The sequence below is a fragment of the Zootoca vivipara genome, chromosome 2, assembly GCF_965207765.1.
Source record: "Zootoca vivipara chromosome 2, rZooViv2.hap1.1, whole genome shotgun sequence".
NCBI classification, from domain to species: domain Eukaryota; kingdom Metazoa; phylum Chordata; class Lepidosauria; order Squamata; family Lacertidae; genus Zootoca; species Zootoca vivipara.
In genome coordinates this window covers 6,823,345-6,844,890 of record NC_142584.1, presented here as the reverse complement: position 1 = coordinate 6,844,890, position 21,546 = coordinate 6,823,345, and the positions used below count along the sequence as shown (strand labels likewise).

Genomic DNA, 21,546 nt, shown 5'->3' with positions numbered 1-21,546 from the left:
CATGGCTTTCTCCAAAGAATCCTGGGAAGTATAATCTGTTGAGGGTGCTGAGAGTTGTTAGGAGTGGCCTATTCTCCCCATAACAGCTGCAATTCCCAGAGTTTCCTGGCTAGAGGATTGATTGTTAAACTACTCTGGGAATTGCAAGGCAGGCATCTACAGTGTTGGTGCTTAGGTACCCACTTCAGATTCACTTGTTCCCCCAGACTTTCCCAGAGGGTGAGCCAGTTGTGTTCATGTATTAATCTGAATGACTGGTTTGTGGTGCATTCTCTATTTGTTTTATGGTTGCTGATTTCTATGCTGCTCCCCACCACGATACGTTTCTCTCAATAGGATATGTGTCTCAATGGGACATTGTGAACTGGGTAGACTTGATTGATATAGGCAGTAGACAATAGGTACAAAGCTCAAACCTGCCAAGTTGCTGTCCGAGAAATAAGGGACCGGGCGGAAGTAGCAGACCGGAAGTAGCACTGCCGCCATTTTGGAACTGGGAAGAGCATGCTCAGAAGTGACTTTTGATGCTGCTTTGCCCAGTTCCAAAATGGCCGCCGTGCCAGAAGTCGCACAGCAGCCATTTTGGAACTGGGCAGAGCAGCATCAAAAGTCGCTTCTGAGCAGGCTCCGTCCAGTTCCAAAATGGCCGCCGCGCCAGAATAAACCGGGGGGAAACAAAAAAATCCATTTTTTCAGCTAAGAACAGCTGGAAAAACGGGGGTTCCCCGGAGAATACAGGAGACTTGGCAGCTATGACAAAGCTGAGACAGAGGTCTGCACCCAGTGGGCATTGCTGTAGTGAGAGGAGGCAGAGAAGGGAGCGCCAAGCTCTAGCTTAGCCCTGACCTAGCAGCACCTTAGTTAGGAAAGACACAGGGTGCTTGCATGGGCAGGCACAGGGGCTTCTAACCAAGTGGGGGAGGTTGAGGTGCCAGGTACAGGCTCAGGCCAACTCCATTTGAATAAAGTAGAGAGATTGATGGTGAGGACGGGGTAGAGGTTGATGAGAAGAAAGCAGGCTGAGCGTGGACCTGAGCTTGGGGTTAGACCAGTTCCCCCCCCCCCCAAAAAAAACTTGGGTCTCCAGCTGTTTTTTGGACAACAATCCCATCATCCCTGACCACTGGTCCTGCTAGCTAGGGATGATGGGAGTTGTAGTCCAAAAACAGCTGGAGACCCAAGTCCGGGAAACACTGCGTTAGACCTACACTGGCATTATGGGTAGCATCAGTGGCAGCTTCTGAGGACTGTGTAATGTGGAGCAGGAGGGCCAAGGAAGGGGCTGAATGGCTGAATTGGTCCCAGTGCTATAAGACTTGGGGTGGATTGGTGGGAATGAGAAGATCTGGCGGTTGTTGGCTGGGCAGGTAAGATGGAAAGAAGGTGGGTGGTCCAGGAGGCAGCTCACGGTCTCATTCCTCATAGCTGATTGTGTTGAGTGGGTGCGGTGAGAGTAGCTGTTCATCTTTGGATCTTTCTGTGAAATGTTCATTTGGGTACTGGGGGTGGAAGGTTTTTGGTTTTTGGTTTTTTTAAAAGAGGAGCAAGGCCAGAGCTAAGCTGATGAAAGGGTTGGTGAGCAGCATGAGCAAGGACGCACTGTCTCTCCTGACTTGCTCAGTGCTGGTGGCATATAAATTGTTGCTAAATAAATAATTGCTAAAAGAAATGGGATGCGGTTCAGTGGACCGCTACTACATACACTTGTGCACACTGATAAAACAATGTAAAATGACAAACTTGATAAATTGTACATACAACTTGGGGGGGGGGGGAGTTCCAACATTCAACAACAAGACATACTGATGTGATCATATCTATGTGATCAAGACTACTTTGTTACTGTACATTAGGAATGGTGGCAGAAGCAAAGAAACTGTAACAACTAAAAGACTAGGGAAAACTATGCATGCCCCAAATGTGGGATTCATTTTGCAAATCATAGTTAAACCATAAGAATGTGGACTTTGCATTTTATTGTTTATGTTGATTCCTTTTTATTGGGTTTTGTAAACCGCGCCCAAATTTCTGATATGATCTATGCAGCGGTATATAAATTAACTACATAAAAAAAACACAATTCACGAGGCATGGAATGCAGGGCAGAATGAATCCCTGAAGCAATAAAGGAACTGAAAATAGGACATTATCATCTCCTTCCTAAGTGTTCTCTTCCTTTGTTTTGGTGCCTAGCACAGAACAGATGATGACAATTCCTCCGGTTTCTTGTAGCTCTTTTCAAATGAGATTAATTAAATTTGCTTAGGGGGGAGGCTCTGTATCTGCAGTCACAACAAACCCTAAGGGTCCTAAGGTGACAACCCCCACCCCCACCCCCAGGTATCTTTGGGATGTTAAAATAGCTTACTGCACTGGGTGTGGACTTGGAATTAATCTGAGGAAAAGAGATGGGAAAGGAAAAGGCACAAACGTTGCTTTCAATGCTGAGTTATAATATGAAACATGTTATCATCTTGTCTGGCAGGAAAAGCTGATCCACACATGAGGCAAAGTGAGGCAATTGCCTTGGGCAGCAGGTTCCACGGGGCAACAGATCCCAATGGAAACCTTTATTACCTCATTGTTTCCAATGTAGATCTTCACTTACCCCTTACCTAGTGGAGAGGGAGCGCCATTTTGAGGTTCACCTTGGTGCCAAAATATTTGGCTCTGCTAGCAGGAGAACAACATGGAATATTTTGAGTCATCTCTACCATTTTGCTTTGGACATGACTGCCCCATTACTCTTTGATGATGGGAAATTTAGATAGAGTTGCTGCAAATCTGTCTCCCATCTCTAGATTTACCCATCCTTAATAGAGATAAATAATAACACACACACATACACAAATGAGCAGTATCGTTTCTTCATACAATTTATTATAGATACACCAGAAAAGAGTTGGCTCTTGTAACCAAAAACAGCTGATGGCAGAGTGTTGCATTTGCAAACTGCAGGTGCCCACAAAGGAAAATTTGGCCTGATACACACACTGGAGATTTAAGACAGAATGCATTTTGTGCACAGAAACAACTTCAAATGTGAAATAAAAGGTGAAATAAATATTGTATATTCATTTCCCACATTTCCACTCCCACCAGGGCAACATAGAATGGGCTGAAAACATTCTTTTTAAGCCAACTCTGAAAAAGACACCGAAAGCCTAACAATGCAATGCCATGCAATGCAATGCAATGATGAAACAACAGCAAGGAGGTGCTTATTGTGTTGGCACAGCCCCTCCACATACAATCCTCCCACCTCTGCTCTTTCGGTTGGTTTAGCTCCCTCTCTGCTGTGTGATTGGCGTCACACCCTCCCATTCACATGCCTGTCATTTTTACACAAACTCTCAAACTGCAAGGAATGGAAGGCTCGTGAAACAGTTCCCATGCAGTTGCAGGCATGTGTTAAAAGACAGGGGATAGACTCCTAAAGAAGGACCACGACTACTTTAGTACAGTACTCAATAAACTTCTCTCTTTTCCTGAAAATTGACTTTGCTCATTTTGTGTAGCTGCAAATCCAGAGGGTCTGGATCAATCCTCAAGTGGGGTGGGTCTCACATTTTAGAAAACTACCAATCCACTGATCCCAACTGCTAGAGACCAAGGTTCCTTCAGTCCCCACAAAGTTGATAGGCATTGCCATTCAAATGGTGTGCATGCACCATGTCTTGTGGTCGATTATCCAGGGCAGGGCTTACCTGCCCCCTCCCATATTCTATTCAAGTTGGTACCTCTGTCCCATACTTTTGAGCATGCCCTGAAGCATCGGTTCATTTTCAACTGGCTGAGTCCTTTTTTTGCAACTGTACTACAGTGTTTCGCTCCCACTTGGGTTGCAAAAGGTTGAAGGGCCAGCAAGGGAGGGACGAGGAAGCGCATAAGCCAGGACTTTGCAAGCATTCATTGTGGATACTCACATAACTCTTCAAAACACAGAATGTTTGCAAAACCTTAATGGGTTTTCAAGGCCAGAAGAGTACCATTTGGCCATCTTGGGCTTATAAGATGTTGCCATTCACTGCAGAGATCTCCACACATGCATGGGAATTCCTAATGGAGCTTGGGGACTTTGAATAACAAGGCCAGGAAAGGGGGCCCTGGAGCACTGCTGCTAGCCCTGGGCTAGGGGGGGTTGTTGATGTGATTCCCTGTGAAGCATTTTTTGTTCCTGTTGAACTTAAGAACTCAGCCCACACATGGCAGCCTTTCTGCAAAATCACAGAACTTCTAATCAAGATCAAGCAATTATTTTAAACCCACAATCCAAATCTCTTAATTTGTTCTGGACTACCTCTTGGACTATCTCTCAGCCTCAACTCCTCATCTGCGAAATGGGTCCAACATAGGCTCCATCACAGGAGTTACTGAAGGAACCACTGTGCACATGGAAATTTCTATGGAAGATGGTGATGATGATGATGATGATTTTTGTGTTGTGGTTTATAAGATGCATTTCTTATTGGAAGCCTCTTTCTTTTCTTCTTACGCAATTTGGTCCTAGCCTTGGGAACTGAGTGTTCACATCCTGCTGCTTTTGCTGAAGCATGATGACATTTTCATACCATGGTTGCATGAATGTGCGTGGCAGCCTACACCAGCTGAGTTACCAGCAGTGGAATAGCCCCCAGCACATCTACCTGCCACAATGTCAGTGGTACAGCCACCAGTTGTACAGTGAGCACCCCTGGGTCTCTGAGCTGCTCTGGGGGCATTGTTGTTGCCTCCACCACTGGTGATATGGTACCCACCGGCTGGGCGGAAATCTTCACTTCCAGGGATGAACAGCCTACCCACAGGTACATTTCTCGAAGTGTATCCCGCCACATGGCACTCTGCATCTCCAAGGTCCGACTTCTGTCTCTTCCCTGGGCCCCCAGGGCTATATTTCCCACTTCTGCTGCTGAGCCCTCTGCTTAGAGAGGCATATGCTGGTTCATGGCCACAGTCATCAGCTACTTTGCCTGGGTTAGGAAGCACCGCTGCAATAGTAATCACAGTCATGATCACAATAGTATGACAACAGCATTCTTGGTTATTTGGGTACAGCAATACTGGAACTTCCCCAGAGATCTAATATAAATTTGGGGAGGCTCTTTTCAGTTGAGTTTTGCATGCATTTCGTCCCACCGGTGCAAATTCTGGCATCTCAAAGGCTAGGAAGGGCTTTACCTTAATCTTAGAGAGATGCTGTCAGTTTGAGGTAGAGAATGGTACTGTGGCAGAGATAGGGTTGCCATACTTTGAAGAGCAAAAAAAGAGGACACATTAACCAACTTCTACTTTTAACTATGGATCACTATGGTGACTCTACCCTTGAAAAACAGGACACATCCAGGAAAAAGAGGGCATATGGCAACCTATGTACATGCAGCAGAACGTGGTGGTGGAATAGATCATTGCAAATCACAAGTTTTGAATTAAAAATCAAATACCTGTCTCTTCCCTGCTTTCTACTTGCAAATAATGTTGGTGCTGGTGTTTGTTTCAGAGGGACAATTTCCCCCTTGGCAGTCTTAAGTGGTTCAGCCTTCCACCACTTTAGGACACTTAACACCTTATTTCCACCTCATTCTGTTGCACATGCCAAAGCCGTATCTTATGTTCCCACCCAACGCGGGTGGCGCTGTGGTCTAAACCACAGAGCCTAGGGCTTGCCAATCAGAAGGCTGGCAGTTTGAATCCCCTCAGTCCCTGCTCCTGCCAACCTAGCAGTTTGAAAGCACCTCGAAGTGCAAGTAGATAAATAGGTTGCGCTGCTCTGGTTTGCCAGAAGTGGCTTAGTCATGCTGGCCACATGCTGTCTGGAAGCTGTCTGCGGACAAACACCAGCTCCCTTGGCCAGTAAAGCGAGATGAGTGTTGCAACCCCAGAGTCGTTCGCGACTGGACTTAACGGTCTGGGGTCCCTTTACCTTTATGTTCCCATCTAGAGAGCAATCTTTGGAATGTCAACAGGTAAAGTTTGTCATTACTTACCTACACTTGCAAGGTTCCCTGAAAATATCCTGTTTGGGAAAGAGATGTAATATAGATCATGTGAGAAACTGCATTTTCTAATAGAGGTAGGGGTTATATTCTGATAACTATTTATCTTTCCCATTTACCCATCACCCTCTCCACTTACAAAATGTATAAACTACTTTTCCCTGTAGAAAATGATCAAAGCAGTAGACAAAAGTGCAACAGCAAATAGAACAGGAGACATGAAACAGTAAGCGAAGAGAAACAAGGAGCGTTCAGGCAAACAATAACACAACTGAGTTGGGTTTGCCACATTTAAGAGCCCTGTGTGGGCAGAAAAATAGTCAAAGCTGGGGGGAAATATGGGAGAAACTCACTTTGAAAATGTTGTCTATAAGGTTAAAAGATCATTATTATAAGTTAGTTTGGAGATGTGGAGATGGTATTTAACACCAGTCCGATTAAATCAAATAAACAAGGAATATTTAGTATTATGTTAGAGGGGATGCCAGGAAACCGGGACTTAGGGTCACATGTGGTGGGGGTGTAAATATGCACAATTTGGGGGGCAAAGGGTGTTTAAGGAGATAACAGAAATCACTGGGTTAAAGCTGACCAAAAGTCCAGAGGTAGTATTATTATCAATTTACGATGGGGTGGAAGGTTTGCAGTCTATGAAGGACTTGCTCACAAATGTATTGACAGCTGCACAAGTTATTATAGCTAGGAAGTGGAAGGGGCAAGGTGAATATAAAATGGAAGAATGGTATAAAGAGGTGTGGGATATAGCTATTAATGATAAGTTGACATGTGCTATTAAGGTAAAATGGGGAATATGCAGGAGAAATGATTTTGAGGAGATATGGAAGGTGTTTGTAGAAGTTGTACTGTCAAATGGGTCAAACCATCGCAAGAGGTGTTGAAATTTTGGGAGGTTGGATAGTTACAATGGAATGGTCTCATGGGTGGGGTGCACATTTTATTCTTATTTATTTATAATAATACTAATAATTTATTATTTACACCCCGCCCATTATTATTATTATTACTTCATTAAAATAATCATAATTATTTTTTAAAGCCCTGTGTGGGCCACTGCCACATTATACTTGAAGAAGCCACCCAACATACACTGAACAGGGAGCTAGAAGCCATCTTTAGAGTGTACCTATATATGATACAGGGACCCAGGTGGCGCTGTGGATTAAACTTCTGATCAGCAAGCCCTTCTGATCAGCAAGCTCTAGGCTCAGTGGTTTAACCCACAGCGCCACCTGGGTCCCTCTTATGCAGGTATATAGGTATATATTGTAATTACCCTGCCCACCATCATTAGTGGTACAGTTCCAGTTGAGCATGTTTTAACTGGTCCTGGATTCAGTTGAACTAGACAGCTCAGACAGTGACAGTAACTTTTCTATATCCCGTAGGAAAGTAGTCAAGGAATACCTGTTTTCTTCTCCCTCCAGCAGTGACTTGTATGTAGCTATTTCAATATCCAGTGCCAGCTTGTCATTCAGAAGCTCCTGATAGTTGCATAGCATGCATACCAATGCATCTTTAGATCGGTGCAAGGAACTGTGTAGATCGTCGTATTTCTCTTGTGCATCTTTAAGGCTGCAGTCACCACGCTGCTCGGAATCACAAATGGCCAACTGTAGACATGCAACCTGCCAATTGGTAAAGCAAGAGATTCTACTTTCCCTCAGACACTGGCTCATTGAAAACGGACATTTAGCCTTGAAAAATCAAATTTCCACTCATCGTCATCAGATTCATCTGAGAACTTTGAATTTTCAAAATATCAAGATGCACACCCAAAATTCCAGCATGTTGCTAAAAATAAATAAATCAGTGTATCTCTAGTGAAGGAAGGAAGAAGCTGTGGACCTTTGGATCTTGCTAGTCTACAACTTCTATCAACTCTGAGAATTGCCAGAATTGGCTAGAGATGGTGGGAGTTGGAGTTCAACGACATCTGGGGTGCCTCAAGTTCCACATACCTAGTCTAAATTTGAATGAACCATGGATGCCAGCATGCCATGTTTACTCAATGGTAATGGGAATTAGGTTAATACTGTCTTGCATTCTTTGCGTGCCCAGACGAAGACCTCCAGACCCCAGGCGACACCCAGTCCGGCTAGGCAAAAACACTCCTGGAGAGTGCAAAGTAAGGCTGGTGTGGGGTGTGGCCTGGGCAGAGTTCCAAGTGGGCTGCATCCTTACCTTCCAAGTCCCGGACTGCAGAATCCAGGACCGGCAGCCCTGTGACACCGGAAGTTGCGTCGACCTAACTTCCGGTGTCACTTTGCCCTTCTATGGGCACCAAAAATGGCCGCCGCCAGCTTCTAAAGTCACTTCTACGCATGTCAGGAAGTGCGTCAATGCAACTTCTGGTGTCGCTCTGCCCATCGATGGGCACAAAAAATGGCCGCCGCCGACACCGGAAGTTGCGTCTATGTACTTCCGGGCATGCGTAGATGCAACTTTTGAAGCCAGCGATGGCCATTTTTGGTGCCCATAGAAGGGCAAATTAGAAAGAAAAAAATGGCCGCCAGCAGTAAAAAAAATAACGGAGAAAAACGGGAGACGAAGTGATACGGGGGACAACCGGGAAAAGGTAAGTAAAAACGGGGGTTTCCCAGGGAAAACGGGGTACTTGGCAGCTATGGCTGCATCTGTGGTTATAAAGCAATGCAACGAGTTTTGCATATATTACTGAGTTGCTGGACATCAGTAGCAAACTGAGATAGAGCCGGTACCACACATATTGTATCTTCTGGATTGGGCACAAGAAGCTGGCTTTAAACCATGGCCAACTATTCAGATATGATTCTTTTTTATTAAGAAAACCAACTTCATTTGTCCTGTTTTTACTCCATTGAAACACTTTTGTACAAAAGGAAATGTGTACATAGGACAGCTGAGATAGCTTCCTGCTGGTAACAAGAGGTTGCTGTGCCAAATTCCCCACCCCCACCCCCAGACAGCAGATGTTTTCCCTTGTTTACCTGCTTCTTGGTTTTTTCCAGTTCACACTGCAGTCTTTGTACCATCCGGCTGAGCTCTGCAATCTCTCGCTTGTTGATCTTCAGATCGTTGCTAATTTGGCATCTTTGGTCCTGGAGTTCCTGGTACTAAATGCTCATAAAATAAGTAACTATGATGTACAGACATTATGCCATTTAATTGCTTTCCACAGACACTTCACATCTAATACCTAATTTCACACACACAACACAGTGATGCTGTTTTCCAGGAAACAATGCCATCACCTGTTCCACTGGTGTGCATTGTGGACCTCAGGAACTGTCAGAAAGAGTGTTTCCATTTCTGAGTAGTTCCATTCACTAAACCGTGTATTATAAACTTGGTGTCCTCCCCCTGTTGTTGGACTCCAGCCATCAACATACAGTGGTACCTTGGTTTAAGTACTTAATTGGTTCCTGGGTGCCATTCACTCCCTGAAAAGTACTTAAACCAAGGGGCGATAGCGCGCGTGCACGAAGCACCAATAGAGTGCTTCTGCGCATGCGCGGACCGCGCAGATCGCTTCTGCGCATGCACACGTAGCAGAACCCACCGAAGCACTCAAACCGCAGCAGACTTAAACCGAGTTATGACTGTATATGTTAGCTGTCAAAGGCCAAGGTAAAGAAGAAGAAGCTACATACTGGAGATACCAGATGCACCTCTGTGGGGTGGCAACTTAGGGGCTGCCACAGAGCATGTCCTCTCCCAGAGTGCCACTACCATCTGACCTGAACAGATGTGATTGTAAGAGTTGAACAATTCCAGTAAAGTTCCTTGTTGTCACACATTCTAGTCTTGCATGGCTCTTATAACCCATGGGTAGGCAAACTAAGGCCCGGGGGCTGGATCCGGCCCACTCGCCTTCTAAATCTGGCCCACAGACAGTCCAAGAATCAGCGTGTTTTTACATGAGTAGAATGTGTCCTTTTATTTAAAATGCATCTCTCGGTTATTTGTGGGGCATAGGAATTTGTTCATTTCCCCCCCCCAAAAAAAATATAGTCCGCCCCCCCCCCCAAGGTCTGAGGGACAGTGGACCCCTGCTGAAAAAGTTTGCTGACCTCTGTAATAACCTTTGCAGTCACAAATACATTTTGCATTTTGTAACAATATTATGAGCCCCATGGGCTTCCGTACAAGACGTCAGTATGGTTACTCACTCTGCTTTGGTACAAAGTATTCACTTCTTCTTTGCTCCTTTGTGCAATGCTCTGATACCAGGATTCGACATTCTGGAGGATGGGGTTCATGTCCAGATCTCGATTGTTATTCACCTGCACCATGACTGAAGCCTGACACTGAATCTGATTTTCCAGCAGAGCAACCTCCTAAAGTTTGAATATCCATTAAGCATTCTTCATTCTTCACATTCCCGAACAGTTAAGAAAAATAATTTACTGATGTCTGTGTTACAAATGCTTAAGCTTGGTTTGGGGATTTATTTGTTTATTTTGAGCATTTATTAAACCCCCCCCCCAAACGTTTCAAAAATATGAAATACAAAACACAATAGCAAAACTATTATAACAAAAACCCAATAAAATCAATAGCATATTAGAGGAGCAACATGAAACCAAACACAGGGGATGAAGACATGCAGTTAGAATGTCTGAATGAATAGAAATAAGTCTTTGCCTGCTGCTAAGATTACATCAAGGGAGGAGCTAGGCAAGTGTCCCTGGGGAGGGCATTCCACAACTGGAGGTGACCCAATTAGAAATTCTGTGAGCCCAGGTGTCAGCACTGGGCATACTGGGGCATCTGCCAGGACCCACCAGGGAAGCGTATTCTGTAGCAGGGCTGGCACTACAATGGGGCAGCCATATACCAACCAGCTACCAATCTAAACAGCTGTTTGGCTCCTAGCTCATTGTGCTGCTGGATAGGCCCAGCCACTACGTAGGGGGAGGCTGTTGGCTGCAGCTGTGCCACTACGAGGGAGAGCAGTAGTGGTGGGTGCCAGGAGGTTCTCCAAAACTGGATCCAGACCTGGATACCATGTACAACAAACAAACAAACCCCAAACAAACCAACAGCACCCATTACAATGTTATTATTGAACCATGGGTCATTACTTATGGGTACTTATAAACCCAGGACAACAGAAAGAGTAGACAGTTATTATGGAAGTGTAGAAAAGATCACCAGTCTTTAGGACAAGCCAACCCATTTTGGTGTGATAAATGCCATCCTCAACTTGGGGGCTGTTTCCAGAAGTAGAGATACACTATAGGAAACATATATGTCCTGGCTGCAAATTAAACAGTTATTTGACTTTCCCCAAGTAATCTGCTTGTGTGACCCCCTTCAATTAACCTGAGAAGATTTATATTCTGGGAGTCAAATAAACCAAATATTATATAGCAAATGCTTCACCTTTGGCTGAAAACAAAGGCAATATCTATCTCTATCCCACTCTATTCCATGGCCCCAGAATGGCTTACAGGAGTTCTCCCCATGTTATCGGTGAAAATAGTTTGGGGAAATTATAAGGGTCAGATGAAAATAAATAAACTGAACTATCCACACCATGCCATCAACCAGTCAGAAATGCCATCCAAACGAACAATCCACCCACCAAAAATGTCATTTGGGAATGCAGAATGTGTGAGATCAACTTTTGCCAATCCGTTGCTCTCCAGGTCTTGCTGGACTACATCTCTGTGTGCTGGCCATGCTGGCTAGGGCTGATGAGAGCTGGAGTCCAGCAACATCGGGAGGGCAACAGGTTGGGAAAGGCTGTGTGAGTTAGCTAGTGGGAAGCCATTGGCTTGAATCTCCAGGTGAATGCCATATGTACAGTTTGTTAGTTTCATAGATTTACAGTGGAACCTTGGTTTTCGAACGTAATCCGTTCTGGAAGTCTGTTCGACTTTCGAAACGTTCAAAAAGTGAGTTTTGCAAGTTCGATGGGGAAAATTGCAAAATGTGCCTCGGAAATCAGTTGACTTCCAAGGTGCATTCGAAAATGGAAGCATTCACTTCCGGGTTTTCGGCGTTCGGATTCCGAAACATTCAGCAGTCAAGACGTTCGAAAACCGAGGTTCCACTGTATTAGAACTAGGGCCATGTGCTCTTATTTTGCATAGTGGAGGATGAGCATACAGTGCGGTGACACTCATGCCCTATGTCAGGTGTGGGAAACCTGCACCCTCCAAACGTTGCTGAACTGCAACTCCTGTCATTCCTGGCCTTTGGTTACTCTTGCTAGGGTTGGTGGGAACTGTAGTTGGTGGGAACTTCAGCAACATATGGAGGGCCAAAGGCAGTGGCAGAGCTTCATGTTCCGGCACTGGGAGGCAGAGAGCAGGTGGGGACATGGCTGGTGCATGTCCCAGGGCGTGGTCATAGCTGCCAAGTCTCCCGTTTCCTCCGGGAAACCCCCGTTTTTACTTACCTTTTCCAGGTGGTCCCCCGTATCACTTCGTCTCCCGTTTTTCTCCGTTATTTTCTCCTGCCGGCGGCCATTTTTTCCTGATTTGCCCTTCTATGGGCACCAAAAATGTCCGCCGCCGGCTTCAAAAGTTGCATCTACGCATGACCGGCGGCCATTTTGGTGCCCATAGATGGGCGGGGCGACACCGGAAGTTGCGTCAATGCACTTCCGCTCATGCGTAGAAGCTACTTTTGAAGCCGGTGGTGGCCATTTTGGGTGCCCATAGAAGGGTAAGCGACACCGGAAGTTACATCGACGCAACTTCCGGTGTCACACAGCTGCCGGTCCCGGATTCTGCAGTCCGGGACTTGGAAGGTAAGGGCGTGGTGCGCTGCCCACAGGGACGTGGCGCGTGTCCTGGGGGCGTGGTGCACCGCCTTCAGGGGTGTGGCGCCCAGCGTGGGAGGCAGCTTCGATGGCACCCCACTGGGATTGTGATGCCGGGGGCGTTACACTCCCCCACCCCCTCTTCCTCCGCCAGTGGCCAAAGGTCTCTCATATGAGAAAAGGCTCAGAACCTGGACTTTCTCTAGAAGCTAATAGTGACTATTTCATTGGGAGATAATCAGTGAGAGGATTTCTTACCTCCTTTTATATATATGTGTGTGATTTTTATTAAATTTTCTGTTTTACAATTTTAAATACTCATTTTACATCCTCAAGATATCAATGAGTTCCCTTCTTCTCTTTCCATGGTTCATTTTACATAATCCCTGCGTATTTTACAAAAAACTATACCAATCAGTATTCCATTATTGCATCCATCAAAACTTATTTAGGATTTCTTACCTCCTTATGCACACACCTCAGGAATTGAGCCTCCCTCTTCATTGTTTCCACCTTGGCTTCCAGCTCCACCTTGTTCAAGAAAGCACTATCTACATCCTGAAAAGTGGAGACAGGAAACCTTCAGGTGCTTTTGGCTCAAACACAGTCAAAGAAGTTACAGTCATACCTCGGTTTAAGTACGCCTCGGTTTGAGTATTTTCTGTTTAAGTACTCTGCGGACCTGTCTGGAACGGATTAATCCACTTTCCATTACTTTCAATGGGAAAGTTCGCTTCAGGTTAAGTACGCTTCAGGTTAAGTACGGACTTCCGGAACCAATTACACTCATACCTCGGGTTAAGTACGCTTCAGGTTGAGTACTCCGCAGACCCGTCTGGAACAGATTAATCCACTTTCCATTACTTTCAATGGGGAAGTTCACTTCAGGTTAAGTACGCTTCAGTTTAAGTACAGACTTCCGGAACCAATTGTGTTTGTAAACCGAGGTACCACTGTATTGATATTCATTGGTATCTCTTGGGGTGTCCATTGGCTGTACAATGGTACCTCTACTTACAAATAACTCTACTTACGAATGTTTCTACTTACGAATGGAGCTCCGTCCGCCATCTTGGATGCAGTTTAGATAGGATTTTTTCTACTTACGAATTTTTCCTCCCAATGAATTCCTATGGGATTTGACTTACAAATCTTTTCGACTTACGAATGTGTGTTCGGAACGCATTAAATTCGTAAGTAGAGGTACCACTGTATATCTACCCTGATTTAAAAGGTGAATTGGGGTGATTCGGGGAAGGTTCTCAAATTTCTGAGTTGGACTGTGCTTTTAACAAGGTTCAGAGATGCCCTAAGCTTCCCAGTGGCTCTGTGACCTCAGCTGTCTAAACAAAATGCAGAGCAGTTGATTCATTTACTGAGAAATGAAATGCCGGCATACCCATGCCATGTACTTAAACTACACATCCAATGCACACATTTAATGCTCATGAGCTTCTGCAAAGAATCCTGGGCATTGTATTTTGTTAAGGGTGCTGTCAAGAGAAAACTACTGGCCACAATATTCTTGGGGGGAAGTAATGTATGGTGGAGATTTGCCCCAAGATCACATGACTCCTGAGAATTGTAATGGTTTGAATGATGGGTCCCAGAGATTCTCATATCCAGGGATGCTGTTACTGCCCCCTGAAGGCACCAGCAGCAGTCATTATTGCTCCTGCCACCACTGAGACAACATCAGCAGAAAAGATCAGACGGTGTCTGCGGAAAGGAGGAAGACTGGGGTTGGGGTTGGGTCAATTATGAGGTAATGTTTGAACTTCATACAGTTCTGAGCTAAGTTCAAAATTATCCTAGAAATAAGTGGGGAAGTTTGCTGAGAGAGATAGAGAGAGAGAGAGAGAGAGAGAGAGAGAGAGAGAGAGAGAGAGAGAGGGAGAGAGAGAGAGGGGGAGAGGGGGAGAGGGAGAGGGGGGGAGAAAGAGAAAGAGAGAAAGAAAGAAATGTGATGTATGGTCGAGACTCAAAACTGCTTTACATACAGTGCTTCCAGACAACCTGTTTATTAAGCATTTATCCTGATATGTTTTCAGGGAGATTAGACAATGTTGACTGTTTAACTGCAATCAGAATTTACCAATGTGTGGCTGAAGCCCACCTGAAAATAGCAAGTCACTCTAGAAGCACCCACAGATTAACTGAATCACAACGTGGTACACCCAGCCAAGGGAGATTTTTAAGAAATAAAAATAAATCATTGCAGGCTTATTGGGGAAGTGGAGGCTCTAATCTAACCCATTTATGATTTTGATTGTTTCTCTAAGGCAGAAAAGAGAATTTGAAAATAAATGAAAAGAAAAGAAAAGAGAATTTGCATGCTGCATGAGCACAGATGAATAATAATAATAATAATAATAATAATAATAATAATAATAATAATTTATACCCCACCCATCTGGCTGTGTTTCCCCAGCCACTCTGTGCGGCTTCCAACAGAAAAATGAAATAAAATAATCTATTAAACATTAAAAGCCTCCCTAAACAAATACAGATTTTTATGTACCTCTACCTGCTCTGTCTTTGAGCATTAACTGAGGTTAAAAGTATGCACAGACTCTCTTTTATGAAATGCCAGCACAAAACACCCTACAGCAACCTGAATTTCTGACCTTCTTAAGCAGAACAAAATCATTCTCTACAGCCGTGCGTCTGTTGATTTCCTCCTCATACCTGTTTGGAGACAGCAGATAAAGAGGGCATGCCATGACTTGGGTGTTCAACAGCGAAACCCCAAAGACTCGCAAATCTTCTGATGTGCACAGACTGAATTACATGGAAGTAAGAAGATCAAACCTATCCATTCTGAAGGAAATAAGCCCTGAGTGCTCACTGGAAGGACAGATCCTGAAGCTGAGGCTCCAATACTTTGGCCACCTCATGAGAAGAGAAGACTCCCTGGAAAAGACCCTGATGTTGGGAAAGATTGAGGGCACAAGGAGAAGGGGACAACAGAGGATGAGATGGTTGGACAGTGTTCTCGAAGCTACGAACATGAGTTTGACCAAACTGCGGGAGGCAGTGGAAGACAGGAGTGCCTGGCGTGCTATGGTCCATGGGGTCACGAAGAGTCGGACACAACTAAACGACTAAACAACAACAGGGGCAGACAGTTGCATCCTATGTGCATGACACGTCTGTGGTCTTGCTCACTGCAATAGATGGGGAAGGATCAAGCAAAAGGATAGGCATGGGGAAAGGGGAAAGTATTGTGAGTGTGCTAACTCCACCACCCCACATGTCCCAAGATGTTTGTGTGTGCAGTGGGGAAAGCTCCTGTCCTCGTGGAGTCTCCTACATGCTTTGGAATCCTGGTTTCTAAAAAGTTTTTTTTTTTTTTTATGTAGCTCAAATATTAAAACAGAACTTCATGAGACTAGTGCATAAAAGTTAAACCAAATCGAGCCAAGTGGAAGCCTGATTTATGAAATGCACAAAAGTTCCATGAGCGTGGGAGTTTTCCCCCTGGGAAACAAGGAATGGGTGGAGCTGGTACATCCATGTACACACTCTCCTCTCCCCAGTCCAAGTGCCTGAAAAGGGCTCCTGATTTCAATATACAGTAACTGAAAAGAGCACTAATATATTGGCTGCAATTCTAAACACAAGCAAGCCAGAGGACAGCCTGTGATTTCTTGCTCTAATACACAGTCTGCCTTTTTATTCACCTGCCCACATTTCCCCCCAGGAGCCAAGGACTCAGACTGTCTGTTTCCCGGGGACAGTCCCTGGATTTACAAATCAACCCCCTGACAAAATCCACTGAATTCAACCGTGGGGGGGGGGGGTAGGGTTAGAGCAGACGGGGCGGGGCTGGCGTGCGTCCCAGGGGCAGGGCACACCACCTGCAGAGGCGTGGTGCGCATCCTGGGGGCATGGCGCGCCACCCGCAGGGATGTGATGTGCGTCCTGGGGTCGGGGCCCATGCCTGCAGGGGCGTGGCACCCAGTGGGTGGGGAGGAAGCCACAATGGCACCCTACTGGGATTGTGCTGCTGGGGGTGGTGCGCTCCCCCCACACTCCTCTTCCTCCGCCAGTGGTTGAAAAATGTCCCTGGATTCATTGAAAAAAATCTGGTTATAGTCCCACAGCATCTTCTTTTAACAAACACACAGGCATGAATGTCCGCAAGGCGACCCCACACTGACGTCATTAGGCCACTTCTCTATGGGGGTGGGCAGATCAGTCTGTGTCTGTTTCCATTTGTCTTCACATTTGTTAACCCATCAATACATCCTGTTGTATTCTGAGGTTAACTAATCATCAAGGGTTTTTTTTAAAAAAAACTTCTCTCAAAAAAGTATACATAATTATACATAATTCAGCACAATGGATATTGTAAATTTTAAATGCATTGCGCATTTACTTCTGTCTACATGTGCCAACCCTTGGTACTCTGAGCATGTCGAAAAAAAATACAACGGGTGGTAACATTGTTGTGTTACAAATTCCCTCCCCTCCTCCTGTTCCAGGGATTCTCCTGACACCCCCCTCAAGCAATTTTTGGGGGGTCTACGCTGACAGGGTTAGTTAGGTGAACCCTGCCCATTAGTTTATTGCACTTGCAATAATGAAATATTGTAAATTGCTATGCTTACAAGGGAATACCCTTGTAAGCATATCCACATATTTGTCCACATATTTATATCTGTAAAGCGTAGGAAGCTGTGTTACAGCATTTTATTTTATTTTTTATTCATGTAGATATTTCTTTTTCTCTCATCCTTCCATCCTACCCCTTCTAGTAGCTAGAGCAACTTACAACAATTTTATTTTAAAAAATATTTTTATTAATTTTTCATTAATAACATTCCAATTAATAACATATCAAATCATGCCAACCCCCCCCCAAAAAAGGCCAATTATATATTCTGAATTAAATAATTTAATGGGACTTCCCATGTTCTGGCTGATCCGGAGAAAATCTTTTGTTTTTGTTCCTGTGTTTCCTCTGTTGCTTATTCCCAATATCATAGTTCCGATCTTAACCCCTTCTTATCATCACAGTCACTGGTATGGGACTTTTTCCATCATACTTGTTAAGTACGATGGACTTGTTAACAACTTACAACAGTTTTAAATCACACGGATTTAGAGAAAACATTTCAGCGCAGAGTTCACAAAGATCAAATTTACGCAGCATCCTTATTTCTGCATCTATGCTGATCCAATGTGAGGAAAAATATAAAAGACAAATACATTGTTCTTTCTGTTCTGCAAGCATGCTTAAGCCCATCTCTCTAAACTCTTAAACCAAAGTGGCTCCTTTGGCACAATGAAACTTCACCAGCACATGACCAAGCATTGCCAGTTCCTACCTGCATTTAAGCTCCTCTATGCTCTGCTGTATGTCCTGCAGCTGCGGTTCCATTTGCTCCTTTTCATTCTGCAAGAAGTCCAGCTGCTTGCGTAGGCCACAGATGCATCTTGCAAAGAGGGAATTGAGATCTGTCCTAGCAGTTGGCATCTGCTCTTGCAGGACATTCCATTTGGTTACCAACACCTTGTTCCTCTGCTCTAGACATCGGACCTGAAATCAAAGAAGGGAAAATCCAGAATGCAACAGATATTGCAGAGGATGGGATTGTAGGGAAGATGGATAAGCCACAAACAGATATTTTGCATTAGTTTTCCAAATTGCACTCTGGGTAACAGTTAAACACCCATCACTGTATCCTTGCAGGAGAGGGCATCTGTCAGGAGATCCCTTCTGCATGGTGGCAGAACTGTGGTGTCCTTACTTTTGGAACTCCCTCTGTTGAATAGCAGACAGGTGTCTTTATTGTTGCCATTTCGGCACCTGCTAAAGACATTGTTTTGTTTCAGCAAGCGTTCTAAATAAAAATGATGTACAGTACATGAGGAAATGCTGCAAGCGCCCTTTCCACAGCAAGGTCACCACTGAAAAAATGTCTGCCCACAGAACCTAAAAGCAACAGAAAATCAAATGTAGAAGTATGAAATAGAGGGACCTTTAGAAGAATATCTTTATAAGTGTTAATTAAAGACAAGAAAGACGCTAAATTCGCGGCATAGTTGTGTTGTCAAGAGCTTATTGAGGTCAAATACTCCAGTTCCTATTTTGTCATGGATTATCAATGGGTTGCCTTTGGAAAGTTCAGCCTCAGCTGCAGTGCTTAAGAAAATCTGTACCTATGTCAGGCATAGGCAAACTTGGCCCTCCAGATGTTGGGGACTGCAACTCCCGTCATCCCTGACCACTAGTCCTGTTAGCTAGGGATGATGGGAGTTGTAGTCCCAAAACATCTGGAGGGACGAGTTTGCCTATGCCTGATCTATCTGCCTATCTATCTATCATCCATCCTCCCACCATCTGTGTATCAATACACCCACCCACACCATTTTGCAGATTTCTCAGAAAATGAATAGATTCATTTATGGTGGACTCGCCTTCACTGAAGGCTTGTCAACAGATGCTGGGATTCTTTAGCTTTATTTTCTGCATTGGGCCCTTGTGGTCTCTTCGAAATCTACAGTCCTATGATTATTGCTACAGTTAGTGCAACAGTCTCAAAAAGACTTGTGGGTCGAAGGATGACACTCCTTCTTTAACATTGTCAGAATAGTGTATTGCGCCTGTCCTTAAAAACAGGCGCCCATCTATTTACCCCTATACTGTATACAGTTCTTTTCTTTTTACCTTTTCTCTCTCTCCCACATATTATTTGCCACATTGCTCTTATAGTTGTGCACAACATGTGTACTTTGAAATAATTGCAATGACATAGCTGCTTACAATAATGCATGTTGCGACTTACAGCTGAAAATCTCTAAGAACGGTGTGGAGATTATATCCAGCTGTCCAGCTTTGTCACTTCTCTGTTTCTCCTTTTTCCAGTGTTAAGTCAATTCTCCATATCTGCAATCAGTTTGCGTTGGAGGGGAGTCCTCAAGAAAACCCACCTGCATTTTAGTGTAATGGTATCCTAATATGCACATTTTTTGTATGCAATTTTGCCTAAGCTACACATTTCAGCAAAGTGATTTTCCCTAATGCAATGCATCTTGTATGCTATTTTCACTAATACATGCAATACTTATCTCAGAATGTGCATTTTAGTACACATGGTTGGAGAACTGCACTGCAAAATTTGAAAGAAGACAACTTTCAAAGAGTGGCTATGTTTTGGTTCGCTTTTTATTTTGGAAAGTGCAAATTAGGCAGGCTCACTTTTCATGGGTGAACTGAACTGAATTTTACCCCTACTCACTCCCCATATCATTCCTTAACATAGTAGCCCCTTTATTATTCTGTCTATATCATCTATCTATCTATCTATCTATCTATCATCTAATGCTTGCACTTTTGAACTGCTCATCATTATGTGGAATTCCATCAACTGTCTGAATAACTCACACAGGACATTTTCTTTTGACTGCTACACTTGAAGCGTCCACCAGATTTCATATTATGGTGAACTGGGACTGTCCTGGCCATTTCAAGCAATCAATCTGAATGAATTGGAGGTAAAAGAAAAGAGCTTTTCCACGATTAGCAAAATTACATCAGCAAAATACTGCAAGAATTCTGCTTCAGATTCTCTAACAGGTACGGGTATCAGTTGCCACACATTATTTTTTTTTTAAAGTATGAACACAATTTACTTTTAAAAATTCAGTATGGTCAGTTTCATTTTAGACTTTGTTCACTTTGGTGCACATGGTACATTAGCATTCAGGATATTTGGCATTCATTCAATACTTGATATGATACAAGTTGACAACTAATATGCAACTACACTATTCGTAGCTGAATCTTGCCATCATTGTGTATCAAAATAAATAAATACTGAAGTGAGCAAAAATAGCAGACCCCTGTCCCCTTCCCCATATCACACACCAAAGAGCCCGGGCATAAAATTGCTTCAAATCAAAATTTTCGAAACATTTCTCTCATGTGCAAACTTTGTGGTATCTGAACAATAACAAGTACCTGCTCTTGGATTGAATCCTCCCACCACAAGTTGCATTGGGTCATCTACCAGCTACTGCCCCATAGAAAGAAACCTCATTTGCCACTTCCTGCTTCATGAATGAATGAGTGAATGATTGAATGAATGACTAGTCGTTCATACTCTCACCTGATCAATGAAGCAAGCAAACTGGTTGTTGAGAGATTTCATCTGTTCCTTCTCTTTAGTGCGTATTTTCTGGATCTCAGGGTCAACTCCTACACAGAGTGGTTTTAGGAGGTGTTCGTTGATGCTGACTTCATGGAAAGGGTCATTTTGACCACTGCCAGCATAATTTCTGAGCTCAACGTAGCTTCTTGGAATGCCACAATAGCTCTGACCGCCATAGGTAATGTGATGTCCAAAACCAAGACCTCCATAGCCCCCAATCTGGTAGCCTCCAACGCAAGAAATTCTTCTGATTCCACCTGTGGTTGAGAGACTCCCGGTGCTATAGCCACCAATTCCACTTCTTCCACCAGGCTGGGATATAGAAGATGCACTCCGTCTACATCTGCTTAGACCACATATGTCAGAGGCAGAAGAGAACCGTTTTCTTCCATGGATGGAGTTTGCCATGTATAGTTGTCGGCTCATGCCCAAGCCTTGTAAGACAATTTCGGGGCAGCAGAAAAGCAAGAAAGGGTCCCCTCTAATATGACACTCTCGAGCTTCTGCTTTATATCTGTTTGCAATATATGGGCTTGGTTAATTCAGAAAAAAAGTAATATGAGGCCTTCCTTTGGGTTTGGGTTTGCCTGCCAGCAGTTAAAACACCATTGCAAAACAGCAA

General features: G+C 44.2%; 1 protein-coding gene across 1 annotated transcript; it reads right to left on the bottom strand.

Moving 5' to 3' along the window:
• Positions 1-5,316: 5,316 nt before the first annotated feature.
• LOC118081543 (keratin, type II cytoskeletal 71-like) lies at positions 5,317-21,332 on the bottom strand. Its single transcript, XM_088664375.1, has 9 exons — positions 20,883-21,332; positions 18,099-18,310; positions 15,393-15,453; positions 13,228-13,323; positions 10,163-10,330; positions 8,981-9,106; positions 7,419-7,639; positions 5,985-6,013; positions 5,317-5,321 (listed from the first exon to the last, which is right to left on the bottom strand). The coding sequence occupies exons 1-9, from the start codon at positions 21,330-21,332 to the stop codon at positions 5,317-5,319; spliced, it is 1,368 nt and encodes a 455-aa protein (XP_088520501.1).
• Positions 21,333-21,546: the final 214 nt, after the last annotated feature.

Coding starts and splice junctions, on each gene's coding strand:
- LOC118081543 (XM_088664375.1), bottom strand. CDS start 21,332: ATGGCAAACTCCATCCATGGAAGAAAACGGTTCTCTTCTGCCTCTGAC. Junction 7,640..8,980: donor TGGAAAAAACCAAGAAGCAG/GTAAACAAGGGA, acceptor ACCAATTGGCAG/GTTGCATGTCTACAGTTGGC. Junction 6,014..7,418: donor CTGGAGGGAGAAGAAAACAG/GTATTCCTTGAC, acceptor TTTCCCAAACAG/GATATTTTCAGGGAACCTTG.